Source organism: Ambystoma mexicanum, chromosome 12 (genome assembly GCF_040938575.1).
Source record: "Ambystoma mexicanum isolate Mex_15411 chromosome 12, UKY_AmexF1_1, whole genome shotgun sequence".
In the NCBI taxonomy this organism is placed as follows: Eukaryota; Metazoa; Chordata; class Amphibia; order Caudata; family Ambystomatidae; genus Ambystoma; species Ambystoma mexicanum.
The window spans coordinates 177,190,143-177,205,288 of NC_090936.1; the positions used below are offsets into that span (position 1 = coordinate 177,190,143).

A 15,146-nucleotide genomic window follows, 5' to 3' on the forward strand; every position below is an offset into this window, starting at 1 on the left:
GGTGCACTTAGTATCAACAAGGAGACATAAGGGTAGATGGTCGCTCTCGTCACGACTGACTATTCCCATATCAACTATATATTGCATACCAAGCTTGTTGGAAAAGATATAGTCAATAGTGACTGCAGACTGACCCTCGATTCTTGTGGGATCGAGATGTGGATCACTTGGAGTCAGACCATTAAGGCGTACTATATTATATGGCTGAAGTGACTTACGTCATTTAATCCCTTGGGTATTAAAGGCTGACTTAGTGGCGTCGGATTTATGCAAATTAAAGGATAGATACTTGCTTAAATTCAATTCGCCAATCCTAGCATTAAAGTCGCCAAGCAGCCATATTGGATAATGATCAGAATATCTGTTCAACTATTTTCATGTTATCTAATATTAACGCCATTTTAGGTGGATCATAGATATTTATTATTAGAATAGACACCCCCATGTAGGATAGCAGAGCAATTAAAACATTGGGCGTAGATTGAGATAATTTAATAATAGACCAAGGGGCCTGAACTAATGTTAGGAGACCCCCCTTAGGACGGCCTAAATGGCCTTTAATTGCAACTTCATGGACCGTGCAACGGTCATCAATTTGGAGCTCGGCAGTAATCCAGGTTTCTTGGAGGGCCACAATAGAGAACATATCTATATTGCTTAAAAGTCCGTCTGTGTCAAAAATATGGGAATGACCTTGAGTATTCCAAGAATAGAGAAATCTGAGATGACCTGGTCACTTATGGGAACCTGAAAAATGTTCTTTAAATGTTAGAGGCAACCATTGCCAATACCCATCAGGAACATCTTTCTGTGTGCATTTGCAATCAGAGTTCGATGTGACTGGTGCAGGGCAAGATAACTTCAAGGGAGAACAAAGTTTTGGGTTTGTGCTTCGATTTCGGCACCTCGTTAGAATTAGTGGCCGAATCTATCAAATTGATAGATGAGATAGCAGTGAGTTGTTCATTAGTCGGAATATGAACTCTTTGTAATGTAACCAAGATGGAGGCGATTTTCTTCATACCCCATTATATAGTTGAGTCTCATTATAAAAACAGATATTAGAGGAATAATGGTTACTGAGCTCAATTTGATCGACTAAGCGAATGTCATTTGTGGTTATTCCTCTTAGGGGTACAATTGCATTAAATAGCTTCAAGATAGCAAATCTATTTAATCGTTGTTGTGGCATAATCAATATTTTTTTACTGTTAATTTCTACCTGTTCACACCTTATTTCCCTAGATCTATGAAAACGCGGGTTATCCCGTGCAACAGATGACTTTGTACAGCAAAGCCATTTAGTGATGGGGCACTTAAGGAATTAATTATTTTTGCAGGCAAATAAATGTGACTTTGCAGTGCTCTTTTTCTGGAAAAGAAATCAAATTGTTTTTGAGGAAGTATGGAATTTCTATTTTCTCTTAATTTTTTTTACAGGTCTTGCCTCCATTGACAGATGTCTCAAATCGTCCTGAAATTGGAACAACTGTCCGGAACAAGCTTGTGCGACTTATGACACATGTTGATCTTGGTGTGAAGCAGTTTGCTGCAGAATTTTTGTTTGTTCTTTGTAAGGAACGAGGTAAGTTTCTTGCTTGTGTATTGGTAATATGCTGTTAAAAGCTTTTCAAGTGTGATTTAATTGAAAAAAGTGTCAATTTGTTGCAAACTTGATGGATTCCTCTAAAGATATGTTTGAGAATTGTTAGGATAGTTGTCAACTTACTTGCATCAGCTCAGCTTTTTATACCCAAATAGGTTGATCACACAAAATCAATAGCTCTCCCATCATTGTCTTAATACTTTTTACATCTCTCCTATGACGATACAGTCTTAGGTTCTTCTATTTAATGTTTGCTGATTTATTAATGTCTCTGTGCTTCACATTGGCAGGTGCAGACCAAGTGCACTGCTTCCATTCAAAGATGAATGCACCAGACAGCTGGCCATTCACCGACCAATGTAGAAAGTAACCCGTAGAAAGATTGTGGACTGCTGTAATGGAATGGAATAAGAAGGGAATGTGATGGGTGGAGAGTTCTTGCAGTGTTGAGTGTCATATCTTTGATAAGTGATTCAAATATCGTACATTTCAGGGCACCTGCTTCTATGGCAAGATCTAGTGTAAAGGTGATTAATGAGTTAACCTCACTACCTACCTTTCCTGATTCTACAGACCAATGGAAGGTTTTAGATACTGATGTGAGGAAGACGTGTGGCTTTGCCCAAAGGATTAAGGTTTTATTTTAAAATATGTACAGGTTGTTTTTGACGATTCCCTTTGAAAGCTTATTTCCAGGTTTCTTGAACCTTTTCTCGGCAGCGTCTTGTTGATGTGCTCTCCCCATTAAAAATGACCCATGAAAGTGTAGGCTGTGTTCAGGAATTGAAACTTCCTAGAACTGCTATATACTATAATGGCCTTCTGAGCCAAGCTTTGTCAAGCACTGCATGAACTGCTATCCGGCATGCAGCCCTGTTGCGGGGAATCCTTATTGAAAGAACCTGCCTGCTTTCATAGGTCCTTCTTAAAACAGCCTACTCAAAATACCCAATTTTTGAGCTCCATGAATAAGTAGCAGAATGTGTAGACATATTTGAATTGTACAAGTCAGAATGGTTTATCTTAAAGGAATAGTGTGCTCAAAAATATTGTCCCGAGCGTTCGGGCATTTGTTTTAAGCATACGTAGATCGATCGTACAAACATTTCCTATGCACCTTACCGTAGTTTTCCTCACTTTTACAAATGCGAAATCAGGCAGCAGGGCGTGGCCATATTGTGCTAATCTTATCTGTTGCCGCATCGCCCTAAGGTGAACTGCCCTGGCGGCACTAAATAATATCCTCCGCCCCTGAAGCTGACATCACCATTTCTATCGATATTCTCCGCCTATCTCCATGACGTTACTGTGCAGCGTAACTGCGCATCCCAATTCTGAATACAAAACATTATTTTTAAAGGAAACCACAATACTCTGCAATTTATAATGAGCTTTTATTTCACAAGAAACGCTCCGAGAACATCCGCCGATTTCCATATTCAACCACATTGGTCATTTCTTTCTTTGTTCTCGATCCACAAATGTTTATCGTGAGTCACAGTGTTCCTTTGGGTACAAGAAGCGCATTGGACGCACTGTGAATCGCAAGGCTTCGCAATCAGCTTGGCGCTAGACCACCATAAACAATGTTGTTGCTGGTACCGCGAAAGGGCATATCGGCCCGGGACGATCGTCCCAAAAGAGCGTGATTGTAATCCAGCCATTTAAGTGTATCTGCAGCTGCCCGCTGAAGAAGCCATTAATTGGTATCTGGAGACGATGACATTTGCAGAGTGGCAGGATGTAGCTGTGTAGAAAACATAACAGAAATGTATCCCAGTAGCCGTTCTTTATTCTAATTTATGAATTTACCATTAATTCGAATGGATTGTGTCCTGCCACGTATTCCTTATCTTTGATAAATCCACGTCCAGCTTGCTGGCCTCAGATTTTTTTTTTCCAGTAGAGGGCGCAGCGCGTCCGTGTCCCTCGAAGGCCTCCGTATCGGCGCTGATGTCACCATAGGTATAAATAGTCTCGTGCAGCGTCCGTTGCTCAGTTATGTTTTTCTGCGCTTCATAAGCCTCGGAGACGCAACGCTCAGTTCCTCAGTGAACCTTTTCAAAACTTCAATTTTCTTGAAGAAAACTTCAAATCTGCTATGGCATCTTCATTTGCTTAGACGCCACAAACCAGTTTTAAAAAAAATGCCGGGATTGTGGAAAAAAGATGTTGACCGATCCGCACAAAGTCTGCCTGTGGTGCCTGGGCCTAGAGCACCCGTGCTCAGAGTCTGATGAATGTATGTCCATGACGGAGAAAGCCTTGAGGGAGCGTAGGGGGAAGCTGTAAAAAGGTAAGACTGTTAAACCTTCTACCCCTTCCAAATTGTCCTCGGTCGAGACATTCGTCCCCTCATCATCGGAGTAAACATTCAAGCTCGAGATCTCGAAGTGGTTCTCACCACTCATCCAGATCAAGACATACCAAGAACAGGCGCTATAGATCACTTTCCTCTTCGTCTTCAAATTCACCAGAAAGGGTCCCCTGCCCCATGAAACACAGCTCTCCAGCTAAGTGGGAAGAATTTCGCAAAAGAAATGCTAAGGGTCTTCGAGAACACGGGTCCTTCGAAGGCGTCCAAAACGACTTTGACTTCATCGTCGACATCAAGCAGAATTCTGATTCTCTCGACGACATCGAGGCCATACTAGAGTATGTCGATGCCGTTTGTGAGTTTGTCGAGACCTATGACATCTACATCGACGACTACAACCCTATCTCAAGCAGTGTCGACCGATTTGGCTCCCTCATCGCTTGAAATGGGTTTTACTCCTTACCCACGCTCTGACTGCTTCAGAGCTTTGTCCTCCATTTATGAGGAAGGGGAAGACTCTGCTAATGAAAGGCCTTTTGGCTTACAATCTACAAGAATTCCTATTCCAGAGGTGCTAATATCAGAGAAGGTCAGATTGAAAGATCTTCAGGAGTCTTTACAGGATGCTAGTGGCATAGATACCTCCCCAGAGGCTGACTTCAGCAGACCAGAACCTGGGGAGCATGCAGAGATGTCTTAAAGATCTCTCATGGCTAGAATCATGGAGTTGATGGGGTGGTCAACACCTTCACCATCTTTCACCAAGATGACTTAACAGACATCTTACATAAGGGACCTCAAGAAGACCTTATAGTTTATTTTCATGCAGCATTACAGAGAAAGATAACTGCAAATTGGGAAACACCGGAGGTTCCCCCTGCAGAAAACAAAAAGCTCTCTGCGAAGTACAGAACGTCAGCCTTAGATCCTCTGTACTTAACTAAGCATCCGACCCAGAGAGTTTGGTAGTACAGGCTGCGACTTCGTCAGGCAGGCAATCGGCATACCCCACAATACCACAAGATAGGGACGACCACAAATTTGATGCCATGTCCAAAAAGAAGTTTATGGTATGCAGCATGGCACTTAAGTCAGTTAACGCCACTTGCACGCTAGCGAGATTCAGCCATATCCTTTGGGAGTGTGCTTCATAGGCGGCTGACCGTCTCCCAGAATGGGAGGAACGAGACGCAGTCTTGAATATCGTAAAGGACGGAGAAGGATGTGATCTGTGAGTCCCTCCAAACAGGTCTTGACTCTGCTGACAGCCTCAGCAGAGCCATGGCGGCCAGTACCACAATCCGCAGATTTGCGTGGCTGCGGAAATCTGGTTTTGCTCCTGATATACAAGCCAGACTTCTAAATATGCCCTTTGACTGCACTTCTCTATTTGGCAAGAAAGCTGATGAGTTTGGAGAAATTGCAAACCTCCAAAGCGGCAGCCAAATCCCTTGGGGCTGCAATTTGTCAAACTCCAAACCGCACGACAGGTACGTCCTGGAGTGGAAAGCCCTTTCATTTTTACTGCGCTTTCGGAAAAGGCAGAGGGCAGCCAGCTCAACATGGCCAGAGACGATTTACCCGTGGTGGACGGGTCAAAGGTACCAAGTCTGCATCAGCAGGTGCTGCCTTACCCTCAGCATCTGCGTCAGCCGCTCCAAAAACCCTCTGAGGTCTCTCCACACAAAACACCAGTAAGAGGCAGGTTAACTCAACATCTGACAGAATGGCAGGCTATTACGTCAGATGCTTGGGCATTGGAAACAATTGCCCATGGTTACTGCCTGCCTTTCCTACACACTCCTCAGTCATCCACCAGGGAGCAACTCTTTGAAGTTTCCAGATCCGCTCCTTATGCAGGAGATTTTAGACCTGCTAGAGAAAGGTGCCATAGAACCGGTACCTGTAGCGGAGAGAAACAAGGGTTGGTACTCCCCTTACATTCTAATACCTAAAAAGGACGGAGGATTGAGACCCATCTTGGACTTACGAATTGAACAAATTCCTCAGGAAGGACAAGTTCAAGATTGTAACCCTTTCTCAGATTCTTCAGGCACTCCAGTTTCAGAATTGGTTGGTATCTTTGGACCTTCAGGATGCTTACTTTCATGTGCCTATCCATCTCAAGTACAGAAAGTACCTGAGGTTCGCCATTGGCAGCTCTCACTATCAATTTCGGGTTTTGCCATTTGGGCTGACCTCCACCCGAGGGTCTTCACCAAGTTAATGGTGGTCGTGGCAGCAAGTCTCATGAGGGGAGGGATTCATGTCTACCCCTACCTGTTAGGCAGAAACCTGTGCAGTTCCCTTAGGGACCACTGCAAAAGGCTCAAGACTACAGGTGTTGGCAGTAAACCCAATTGGTAGCAGTCTGCACCACCCAGATTTACCTGGTAGCTGTGGCTGAGCAGCCAGACTTCTCTCAAGAAGAGTTAGACAGTATATAGAGTATACAAGATAGGTACCAAAATACAGTAGCACAGCAAACACTGACCAGAGCTTTGGTATCAAAGTATATAATTATTTATTAAAAAGACACACTTAGAAACACTCCAGCACTATTATTGTAAGCAAGTTCAAAAACACAGTCACTATTAATATAAATACATCCCTTATTCCTTATTAGACAAGTCTTAGTTAACACCATTTATTTCCAGACAGAGGTGAGCGCTTAACTAAAGATGGCACTCCAATAAGTTAAGAAAAAGGGAGGGAAAAGGCAGAAATTAGGAAAAGCACACAACACAATACTTTAGAAGCACTCAGCAAGGCAGGAAAGTCAAAGTCTACTTGTGAGCAAAAATTTCAGAGGCTCGGCCCCCTCTTAGAGAGAGTAGAACACCAATGCGCCCAAGATCACACAGTTTAAAAGGCTTGAAAAGTCTTGCAGAGAGTTTAAAAAGGAATCAGTTCAGATCAGAAAAGTTCAGTTAGCCAGCCTAGGGCCAACCCAAGTGGTAAGATGAGGATTTACGAGACACCCCACACAGACCGTTGCGAGGGAGGCCAGGCGGACACAGTACCTTGAAAATGGAGAGAATCCTCCAGCGGGGGCAGTTGTTCCGGGCAGTGGGTGCAAGTCGCGGCGTTGTCCAAAGGAAGAGAAGATCTCGACGTGGAGGAAAGCTGAAGGTCGTTGCACTGCCAGGGAAGAAACCAGCCGCGGAGTTCTCCGGGTAAAAGGTACTACCCTTTTATTCGTGGTAGTGGTAAAATGTGGTATCCCGGTTGCCGGGGTGCTTGGCACAGGTAAGGCGGCCACGAGATGATCCGGGAAGGTGAAAAGGCGGGCAAACTGGTTATCCCCACCAGTCAAAGGAAGAAGACTCTTCTGGATGAAGATCTCCTCTGTCCTTGGAAGAAGTGGTGAGTCGGTTCAGCAGGGCTCCACCGGTGGTGTCGTCGTTACAGGTCGGCTCAGCTTCTCCCTTTTCGGATTCTTTGGTCTTGTGGTGACGTCTGAAGTCCCAGTCCCCAAAGCCCTGCTTTTATGCAGAAAACCCCCATTCATCAGTCCTAGCTGTCACTCAAACATGCTAAGTGGTGAGCCGGGCGACTCACCACTGGGCCAATCACACAAGAGTGCGACTCGAGTTGCCGAGGCAACTCAGTCCAGGGTGCCTAAACCCCCCTCCCACACATTCTGTAGACCCAGACAGAGTGGCACCACTTTTGGAGGCTTCTGTGTAGAAGCCCACCAAAAATGGAACAAAGGGCTCGACCTGGGTTGGAGTTACAGAGGCGAACACAAACGCCATTTTAAAACCGAGTCCTGGCGAAAAGACCCAACCGGGGAATAAATATTAAATAACCCGGCGGTATCTTTAACATTGCACCAAAGAGTGGTGCGTTTAAAATGAATGGGAAAATCCTATAGTAAATATTCTTAAGGAATATTTTGCGTGGTAACCACTGCCACCAGCCAGAAAGTCGACGAGGGGGGACTGCACAGTGCCCCCTCAAAAAACAGACCCAGGGGCAATCTAATTACCCTTACCAGTACTTCCACAATATGATGGTTTGTACTGGTTCTGTTCCCAATTTAAGACTAGTAAAGTCCATGGTGGCTTTACATGCCCTGGGAGACAGTAGTCAGTCCCAGGTTATGGAGTCTATGTTTGGGGGTCACTATGACACCCCGGTGTTACTGCACTGAGGGTGCTGTGTAACACACTTACCAAAAACAACATGAAACCCTATGGAGTAAAAGATCCCATACCCCATAAAACACATTACAAAGTCAAAGGATATCTGAAATCATGTCTAAGAGTGGGAGAAAAAGAGTCTCACTCTTAGCAGGAGAAAAAAATAAACACCAAAAATCCAGCAAAGCTGCTGGGGGACTCACTAGGTTTGGGAAATTAGCCTTAACAGAGAATTCTCCCTAACACTACCTGGACGACTGGTTGATCAGAGCAGTGTCCCCGGAACAAGCTTGGATCCATCTAGATTATGTTCGCCACTTCCTCCACAAGCTGGGCTTCTCCCTCAACTTAAAGAGGTCACAGATGATACCATCACAGAGACTCCAGTTCATTGGAGCAGTCCTGGACACAAGAAGTCCTGGGAAAAGCCTCGCCACCAGAGGTGAGGGCTCAAGATATTCTACAGATGGTGACCAGATTTCAAAACGCCCAGCATCTACCAGCATTCGATTTTTATTTATTTATTTATTTATTTATTTTAGGTTGCTCTGCCTCATGGCATCGTGCATTTTTCTAGTGCCACAGGCTGGTCTGAGAATGAAATCTCTCCAGTGGGCGCTAAGGACCCAGTGGTCGCAATTCTCAGGAAGGATGTCAGATCTCCTACAAATCCAAACAGAGTAGCACGAGACCTTCAGTGGTGGGCCTGTCGGAAGAACATCTTGAAAGGAGAACCATTTTGGCAACCATGGCCGGAGATAACCGTAGTCACGGTCGCCTCACTCATGGGGTGGGGAGCCCATACCAGCGACTTAACCATCAGCGGTCGTTGGTCTCCATTGGAGTCCAGACTACACATCAACCTATTACAGCTGAAAGCAATCAGGCTAGCACTGAAAGCTTTTCTGCCATCAGTACAGGGAAAACATGTTCTGATAATGATGGACAACACAGTGGCCATGCACTACTTCAAAAGAAAGAGGAGGCGTAGGGTCACTGCCACTGTGCAGAGAGGCAATGCAGCTTTGGTTCTGGACAATTCAAGAAGGAATCTCTCTATCGCAGTTCACCTAGCCGGAGAGAAGAACACGGCTGCAGACGCTTTGAGCAGGCAGACCAGTCTCCCACGAATGGGAAGTAGCTCAGGAAGTCCTTCAAGAGATCTTCACCCTTTGGTGAACCCCTCAGGTAGATCTGTTTGCAACGAGTGTCAACCAAAAATGCGAACGACATTGCTCAAGGGAATTTCCCCCGAGAGGAGCTCTAGGAGATGCGTTTGTAGTGGACTGGGAGTTTCCACTTCTATATGTGTTTCCTCCAGTCCCTGTCATTCCTCACGTAATAAGGAGGCTCAGAAAATTCCGGAAATCCATGATTCTAATTGCCCCGGATTGGGCCAGGAGAATGTGGTACCCGGATCTTTTATACATATCCACCTGTCCTCCGATTCGTCTTCCACAAAGAGAGGATCTTCTCTTGCAAGAGGAAGGTCAGGTTCTCCATCCGGATATCAGGACTCTCAACCTTCACGCTTGATTTCTGAAAGTTTGAGATACAAATATTTGGACCTTCTGGATGACGTAATGGAGGTGTTGCTTTGGGCCAGAAGGCCAGCAACTAAATCTTTATACCGCTGCAGTCGGAACAAATTCTGCAGCTGGTGTAGAGATAATGATATTGACCCTTTCACATGCAGTACACCGATGGTGTTATCTTTCCTGCTATACTTAGCAAATTCAGGACTTCATGCTGACACAAGGAAGGGTTACCTCGCCTCGCTATCAATCTTTAAACGCACGGCTGAGGAACCTTCATATTTCAAATTGCCTCTAGTTATTCAGCTTCTGAAAAGGTTGACTAATATCTCGCCTCCCACCCCCCACACCGCCGCCCCAACTCCTTTTCAGGTTCCCCTGTGGGATTTAAATCTCGTCTTAAAATTTCTAATGGGCACTACTTTTGAACCTCTTAATTCCTGCCCATTAAGATTTCTCACTCTAAAAACAGTTTTCCTAGTGGCTTTAACTTCTGCCAGAAGAGTGAGCGAACTACAAGCTTTACCTTGCACACCTCCACATACTATTTTTCACAAAGATAAAGTAGTTCTTGAAGTGAAGCCGAATTTCCTCCCAAAGGTTGTTTCAGAATTCCATATCACACAAAAAATAACCTTGCCTTCATTTTACCCTCCTCCTCACCCAGGGAAACAGGAAGAGAGATTGCACAGGCTGGATCCAAAGCATGCCTTGAGTTTTTACATCAACAGACTTGCAAGGATTAGGCAAGCAGACCCGCTGTTTGTGGGGTATGCAGGACATAAACTAGGTTTACCCATCACGAAACAGACCATTTCAAGATGGATAATTCCAACTATCATAGAGTGCTATACATTGGCACGAAAGGACCCTCCTCAACACTTCAGGGCTCATTAGACCAGGGGTATCGCAGCCTCATCCTCTCTCCAAAGAGGAGTTGCAATAAAAGACATCTGCGCGGCTGCCACATGGTCGTTGCACATACTTTCATACTTTCACCAAATTCTACAGTCTAGATTCCTCCACTAACCAGGAGACTAGATTTGGGAAAGCTGTATTGCACTCTGTGTTCTCTTAAAACCTTTCTAAATTTTACTCCCGCCTCCTGTACACATTACTGCTTTGGGAGTATATCAAAGATAAGGAATACGTGGGAGGACACAATCCATTCGAAGAACAAGTTACTTACCAACTGTAACGTTCTTTCGACTGGATGATCCTCCCACGTATTCCTTATCGCCCTTCCATCCTTCCCCGCAGTAAAACGTCCCTTGTAGTTGCAGCCTATGATCCTTCAAGGGTACTATCCATCTCATACTGGACAAATACAGCACCTCAAAACGGAACTGAGCAACGGAAACTGCAAGTCTATTTATGCCTATGGTGACGTCAGCGCCGATACAGAGACCTTCGAGGGACACTGACTCGAGGGACGTCGACTTGCAGCGCCCTCTACTGGAAAGACATTTCCGAGGCCAGCAAGCTGTAAGTTCATTTATCAAAGATAAGGAATACGTGGGAGGAACATCCAGTCGAAAGAACGTTACAGTTGGTAAGTAACTTGTTCTTCTACGCCGTGTGAAAACTAATGATGAACACAAACGTGAAACAATGGAAACACAGAGAAAACATTGTGGAAAGTTGCAGTCTACAATGTGCTTGAGAGGTTAGTGCTATGGAGTATCTTTAGCTCGCAATGGGATGTGGAAGCTGACGGAAGAATTCGAAGAACACATAGACGGCATTTTAATGGAATATTAGCGTAGAATTTGGCGTTGGTTGAATATGGGGGATCCCAGATGTGGACTACAGGCATTTTGGTGCTGGACTGCCCATGTGCCCGGGACAAAGACAAGTCACCACAGGTTGTTATTGCGTGTCGTTGCAATATGCCACAAACAACCCATTAAAATGTAAACCAGCAATACCGGTCAGAAAATGAAACCTTGCATCGTTCGTCTATAAATTCGTCTACAGTAAAACTTACATAATATTCAGCATTTCCATTCTCTCAGCGTAACGCAGAGTGTCCGTTCAGATCAACACATTTTCATAAAATGAAATTACATGTTCCTTTGTCCAGTTTTGGAATGGTGAATGTTGTGTCTGTATTATTCTGGCCCTTGTATCATCTGCAGCTATTCAGGTCCCAACTGACAATGTTGGAACATATCATCCATCTCACAAGCAAACATTCCATGTAAACATTATTTACAGCAAGGCTCCTGCAGACACAACAGTGAGCTTTTTCATATTCAACTGTATTGCACACCTCCTGTCACGCTCCCGTCTGTCACACACCACACTCCCACACATGTCCCTACAACATCTAGGTGCCCCATACCGCACCCGGATCCTGCACCTTCCTCCTCTGCTACTCACATAGGGCGGGGGTCACGTGAGCAGCAAATTCCTTATTCGGGCCGCGGCAGGCACCGTGTTCAGCCCCGATTGCGGTACCCCTTCTTTCACTGGCGGTTGCCATGGCACCTTGTGGAAGGCATCCGTGGATGATCGCGTCCGTGTCACGTGACAGTTGGTTCCCGGTCACGTGATATAGCTGTGTGACACGAGAAGCAGAAGCGATCAGTATTTAAGCAGTGAATCGCCCGTTACTCTTTGCTTCACAGCTGTTTCCTTGGAACTCTGTACGGCGACCACTGTTTGTTCTTGCTTCACGGACCTTACTACCTCGGAACTCTAACACAGACTTCGTTTGGATATACCCTTCTGTTATGACTTTGTACTCTGATTTCACGGACTATTGGACCATGGAAATGCAACTCTGACTCCTTTTTGGATTTCCCTTTTTGTCTTGGCATTCTGCACCCACTCTTGGTTTTCCTTTGGCAAACTTCAGGATTGTATCACAGACTTCCTTTGTGTTCTCCAATCTCAGCTACAGGTGGGCCAGTCAGTGTGCACAACAAACCGCCTTGAGTCATTTCAACTCACCCTACTTCCATCTGGGGTGCTGCTCATGTGCCCTCTCCACGGAACCATCCCTAAGCCCTGTCTGGTTAGCAACAACATCACTGCCATTCCTAGGTAAGCTGCTCATAGTCCTTCACGTACACTGTATTTCTGACTGTGATCGTTAAATGCTAATTGGCATTTTGCTTTACAGCTGCCTTGGGGTTCCAGTGTTCCGCGGTTCCGGTCTTCAAGAATCTCCCACCTGTGGCCTCAAAGATCGCACAGAGAGTGGTGTTACATTTTCTCTGTGTGGTACTTGTGGACAGAGGTTTCTCTAATCTTCACGACGATCAAGTCTTGACACCTCCCTTCATTCATTCCATTCCAAATTCTCCCTTTCTTCCAAGGACAAAAAACAATCGAACCTTATACTATGTAGGATGCGTGGGTATGCACTGCTCACAAGCAAACTTCAAACGCAGTGACCTTCACTCCCATGGGAGCAAATAGCCCTGCAGACCAACGTGGCATTTGAAATATTTTTGAAAAACAAACAAATTGTTTGCTGGCATCCACCAATGCCTCGCACATTTTCTAGTGATTTAATTTTTTTAATGAAAACAATTTACTTCCAAATGCCTTATTTTTGGAGTCCCTCTGTCCCTCTAGTGAACTGCTCAGTCTCTCCGAGCGCCTCGCACACAGCCAGCCCCCACCACCTGTCAGCTCAGCCGTCTCCTGTTCTCACGGCAATGCAGTTAATCATTTTTGCAAGTAGCAAGTCTCGAGCCCTGACAAAATGTGCTTGTACGAGAATGTCAGAGCAAGCCTTGCTCCAACCTTAGTGCACAATCCGTCTCTGCTCACTGACTCATGCCATCTCTAACCCCTTCCTGCCAGGCCGCGGTACCTTGAACCCAGGACTCCTGTTTCAGTTGAACGCATCTGGTCCCCAGACCCTACCCCTGCACCACCTCAAATTCACCTCCCACATACTTAATCAGGAGGGGGTCATATATTTTGGTAACACTGACACCTATCCCCACTGCGTTTGAAATCGGAAGAATCCAAAGGCTGCAAATCGAAGATCAGCCCCTCTGATAAAGCATTCGATAGCTACGACCCCTAACACTTGCCCCCAGAAAGATATAGGTCAGAATGCACCTATTTCTCACCAACAACCCCCTTTCATGCGTTGTTTTGCTTACAGTCAGTAGTTCTTGCGTGCCAAGTTTCTTATCTAGCCTAGGTCTCATTCCTTTGTAGGATGCGTATTTATTCAGCTATTTGGATACGTGCTTGTTAAGGCAACTGCATAACCCCAAAGTTGCTTTCATGCCTATGTCCATCTGACCCTCCCTCGATCATTGAAGGACCCACAAGAGCTCGACAAAAGCGGTAAGTGTGAAAACACAGCGTTCCACTGTATGGAATCCTCCAAAAGGCACTTCTTGCAAAACAAATTGACAAAGTGGATACATTTTAAAAGACTATTTGGACGCTTTATTTGGACAAATCATATAAACATTGTTGAACAAATAAAAACTGCTAATCATTTGAACCGGGAAGTGAACTGTTCCACAAGGTCTGCTTTCGGTGGACAGGGTACATTTTCAATGTTTTGTGGCAATGTATGTGTCCTAGGAACAAAATCATGAGCGATTTCATGAGTATGTTTGTCCAACACCGTCAAAGTGAGATCTTTCACAAAATCGAATTCCATTTCCTGGTATATTGGCTTGACCACCCATTTCTTTGCTGCCTTTCATAAAGGCCATTGTGTAACGAAGCATCCCAAAGTTTCCTGCAGTCCTCGATTGTTCTCTCCCTAAGTTCTCATTATGCGCTAACACCGCTAGTAATGTTCTATATTGCATCCCGTCTATGCCGAAATGCAATCTCTTGGGCCTGTACTTCATGCACATATTGTGGAACACCTACAAAATCTCCTGTGTGACCAAATTCTGTGAGTCCCTTCAGATCTCTTGATAGAGTTTTATCAAACACAATCTTCTCAAGAGCTTTGTGTGGAGGTGAAGATGGAACCAACCACTTTTTCTTGCGTTCCTGCTCCTCTGATAAAGGTTCATGTGCACATTGGTGAAAATGTAGGTTTTCTGTCCAAGAGTGAACGTTGGAACAGTGGTGCATCAATGAGCACCATTTTTCAAGTAGAATTTCCACAGACCCACCCGAAGTTTTGGAGCTCCACCAAAGATGGTTGCTCAAAGACTGGGACCACTGTAAAATATTTTCAGAACCCCTTTTTTTTTTTTTTTTTTACCAGCAGCTGTGATTCTTTTATTGATTTGGCAACGTGCCATACATCAAATTGATGGTGAAAGTTTGGAAACTGCTCTTGCATGCCCTTGGCTATTGAAACATGTCTGTCGGTGGCTATGAGGTCTAGTCGCATTCCCCTCGATTGGCGATCTTCCAGGGATTTTATTAAACCATGTTTCGAAGGGATTGTGTCCTCCGACGTATTCCTTACCTTTTGATATAATCCATTCCAGCTTGCTGGCCTCAGAATTTTTTTCCCAGTAGAGGGCGCTGCGCGTCGACGTCTCTCGAGTCGGGTGTCCCTCGACAGCCTCCTTATCGGCGCCAATGTCATCATGAGTACA

The 15,146-nt window shown here is 45.0% G+C and overlaps 1 protein-coding gene across 2 annotated transcripts in view; it reads left to right on the plus strand.

The window, feature by feature from the left end:
- The window catches only part of RIC8B (RIC8 guanine nucleotide exchange factor B), an 867,363-nt gene that overhangs the window by 678,041 nt on the left and 174,176 nt on the right, over positions 1–15,146 (plus strand). For both annotated transcript variants that reach the window (XM_069628263.1, XM_069628262.1), the window contains one exon: positions 1,441–1,585. In XM_069628263.1, the coding sequence (XP_069484364.1) occupies positions 1,441–1,585 (145 nt within the window). The remainder of the gene's footprint in view (positions 1–1,440; positions 1,586–15,146) is intronic.